A 3,626-nucleotide genomic window follows, 5' to 3' on the forward strand; every position below is an offset into this window, starting at 1 on the left:
GAAATCTTATGACAACTGTTGATGCAACTTGGGGAAGAGCGGTATTTATCACAATCATATCGTTCATCTAATGGAATCCGTTTAAATGACTGATACGGTCGTCCCACTCGTCCAGGCTGTAGGAACAGTAATCTTGATTACATGGATTTGCGTGAATGGATTACATTTAAGGTAATATAATAAAATTATTATTTTAACATGTGCAATATATGATACTTTATTGCAAATAATCTCACTTCATAGAATGCCTCCCTCCAGTTCTGGTATTTCAATTTATAAATAATATCTCTGTATATATTTATCTGGGAAAATACAATATATAAACATCTCATTGCTCTTTTTGACTATGCTAACCAATTAGAAACAACTCTCAGTCCTATGCCTCAAACAATTGCTCTACTCGTTTGTGGATTATGACAATTAATTAACAAATGTGTCAGTCCAGTTGCCAGTTTCGCAGGGACTACAGCCTTCTTGCGCAATTTCTGTGATCTGAACTCCAGATTCATAAACAGAGCCTGGCCTCCAGATTGCGGGCAGTAAATTTCTTGTAGGCCACACCCAACTCCCATCGTACCCGCCTGTAACCAATAACCGAAACGACAGGGAACCTATGGGAGGATTCTGAATGCCCCAAATTGCACCGTTTTTGCGGGTCATATACTGCCAACCTGATGATCCCACCTGCAAAATCCAGGAAATCTTTTAATCATAGGTACCTAGAAACCTTTGGGCAATAAATAAATTACTTGGTGTAATTTATGTCAATAATAAATATGGGCAACCAATATTTAGGAGGCCAAAGGTTTTTAAGGTGCTCCCGTTGGACATGTTCACTTCAGAAAATATACTTGTTTAAATCTAAAGATAGACATATACAGTTTTACTACATTAATATACAATTCTACTACATTAATAGAACTATAGACTGAAAAAAACTATAGACTAAAAATATATATATGGCCATAATTATGTTTCTGAATGGAAAAAATGAAATAATGTTAAAAAAAATAATATTATCAGAACCAAAGTCAAGTGTCACATGGATACTCACCCGGTCAATATCGACTACTGTAATGTCTGTTTGGCCTCCTTGATACAAAAACTGGACAGCAAGATAGTCCGGATATTTACTGCTTTTGTCTACTTTCACAGTCATGTTTTGGCTTCCATAGTCACAGGGGATTCTGTAATAAAGTCAAATGTAAACATTCATAAGTTTCTGTTCAACTTCCTTGCCTCTGCAGTGACTGTTCATTTCTAGATCACAATCACTACAAATATATGTCCCTCAAAAACTTCTCAGTAAAAGGTATAGTCAAATAAGATGTAAGAGTACCATGATTAACTTTCAAGGATTCTAAAATAAGATGGCCACTGCCCTCTACCATCCGTTGGAATTCAATAGGCTAGTCAATAATTTTATTACTAAATTACAACTTATAAGTCTTCAGTTAAGGAATATTTTGAGCTTATATAAATCAGCATTTTTTTCATCTGAAAAAAAGGAATACTTTAAGCTAAGTACCTAACAATGATTACTATTTCATGCTGCATCAGTCAAATAAAATATTGAAAATTTAGAAAACCTAGGAGTTAACAATTTTAATCCAAGTTTCATTACAGAAAGTCAAACATCTTTATGTATCTAAATTACAGATTTCCGAATATTTTGGAATTTGACCAATCAGAGTTCAGTTAATTAATCTAGATTTCTGAATATTTTGGAATTTGACGAAGTAGAACTAGATTAATTGGCCATTAACAGATTTCCGAATATTTTGGAATTTGACAAATCAGAGCTCAGTTAATTAATCTAGATCTCTGAATATTTATTTTGGAATTTGACGAAGTAAAACTAGATTAAGACGTAGTCTTTAACGCGACTTTTTGAAAGTCTTTCCGGCGATTTTTTCCGGTGAAAATCCGGCAGTAATTTATTGAAATCGAAGTTTGATAACTAGTTTCTGCACAATGAAACCGTCCCAGGGGTTTTTCAGGGTGCTGAATCCGAATATGCAGTTAAAAAACCATTTTAACTGCAACAAATCATGATTTCATCTCAATTTCTTCCGCCGGATTCCGTCACCGGAATCTCAAAAAGTCGCATTATAGACAACTCCCTAGATTAATTGGCCATTAACAGAAGAATATTAGACGATTCTAAATAAAATAAAGATACGTAATTCATTTAACTTAAAAAATAAAATTAAATAATTAACTTATTTTTTTTTTAAATTTCAAAATATTCCCAAAATCTGCCATACAAATTAACTCTAACCCAAATAATAAATAAAATCCCTAACTATCATGCTCACCGTTTATAGTCTACATCCACTGTTCCCATCTTGAGAAATAAAATCCCTAACTATCATGCTCACCGTTTATAGTCTACATCCACTGTTCCCATCTTGAGAAATTGAGCAGCCTTGCTAGGTACCGCAAGTTTCGAGAAACTGCGAGCGGAAAGAACAAAATCTGTCTGAGTGCTTTTTGTGAAGTCTGTAACCAAAACTTTCACTCCAGATTTGGTGCAAACGCCTGGATCTGTGCATCTTATCTGAATCAAAATCAAGATATTAATATAAAAGAAAAATCAGAATTACAATTCAGTTTTCATCCATGAAAATCCTCAAAAACAGCAGTTGTTTTAGCCCCATGCCTGATAGCAGGCACCGCATCCCAGGCCTTCTCTGTATATTTTGGCACTTGCACTTGCCATGACCAGCCCTCCACGAGCAGTTAGACTTGTTGCAGAGTTCCCATATCCACATGCGCCTTTTACCATGGAAAACAATCCAGAGAATCTATTAATGTGCTGAGTACTAATTTAATGAAATTGAAATTTCCTGAAAATTTCTATAAAGATTGAATCCATACCATTAATATTAGCCCGAACGAAAGAGGCGGCTTTCGATTTGTGAAGGCAGCGGTCACAAGATAATGCTGCGGCAACCATAGAGAGCATCCATACTGCAAACAGCAAGGGATTATGGAAAATCTTCATTGTAATAATTTCTTCGTGAAATGAAGCGGATCGACTCTGGGCAACAAAAGGGCAATCGGAAGTAATCAGTGTGGATCGATGGCCGAAGCTTGGTAGCTTTTATAGATGCAGAACAGAGAAGGAAGGAACCAAGGAAAACGCGTTCAATGATGACCGACAGCCGTAATTGGGAAAGCTGCACCAGATGGTGCAAGCACTTACTGTGGATTTGAACTCTTGCCAACTGTTGTTTCTGTGGACATCAGCGACTTGATGTACACGGTAAACCGACATGGGTATTTGAAAAGAGTGCCGTCAAATCCGTTGGTGGATTATTTAGAAATTTCGAACTATTTTTCCAATCAGATCAGTTTTACCAGCAGGATTTTTGGAATCTGGAAGTCCCCGACCTATTTGGAATTTGGAACATGGTATACCTGTTGGTGTTAGATATTTTTTATGTTTTGATTTGGGCGGAAACAGAGTAGATGGTAACAGGACCTATTTTTTTGTTGGCTATTGTAGTAGTTTAGAAGATGTATATGTACTTAGATCAGAAGTCACATTCGATATGATATGAGATATGAGGGAGTTTCACAATTCTCTGGGTTTATTTTTGGATTGAAGATTATGCGGAGAG

General features: G+C 35.8%; 1 protein-coding gene across 1 annotated transcript; it reads right to left on the reverse strand.

The window, feature by feature from the left end:
* Positions 1-337: 337 nt before the first annotated feature.
* LOC149252400 (expansin-like A2) lies at positions 338-3,320 on the reverse strand. Its single transcript, XM_089459686.1, has 5 exons — positions 2,881-3,320; positions 2,663-2,778; positions 2,382-2,560; positions 1,055-1,187; positions 338-684 (listed from the first exon to the last, which is right to left on the reverse strand). The coding sequence occupies exons 1-5, from the start codon at positions 3,005-3,007 to the stop codon at positions 421-423; spliced, it is 819 nt and encodes a 272-aa protein (XP_089315812.1). The 5' UTR covers positions 3,008-3,320; the 3' UTR covers positions 338-420.
* Between the last annotated feature and the right edge of the window lie 306 nt (positions 3,321-3,626).

The sequence above is a fragment of the Pinus tabuliformis genome, chromosome 7 (genome assembly GCF_031772625.1).
Source record: "Pinus tabuliformis cultivar Carrire ecotype Pingquan chromosome 7, CPIR1, whole genome shotgun sequence".
Taxonomy (NCBI): Eukaryota; Viridiplantae; Streptophyta; class Pinopsida; order Pinales; family Pinaceae; genus Pinus; species Pinus tabuliformis.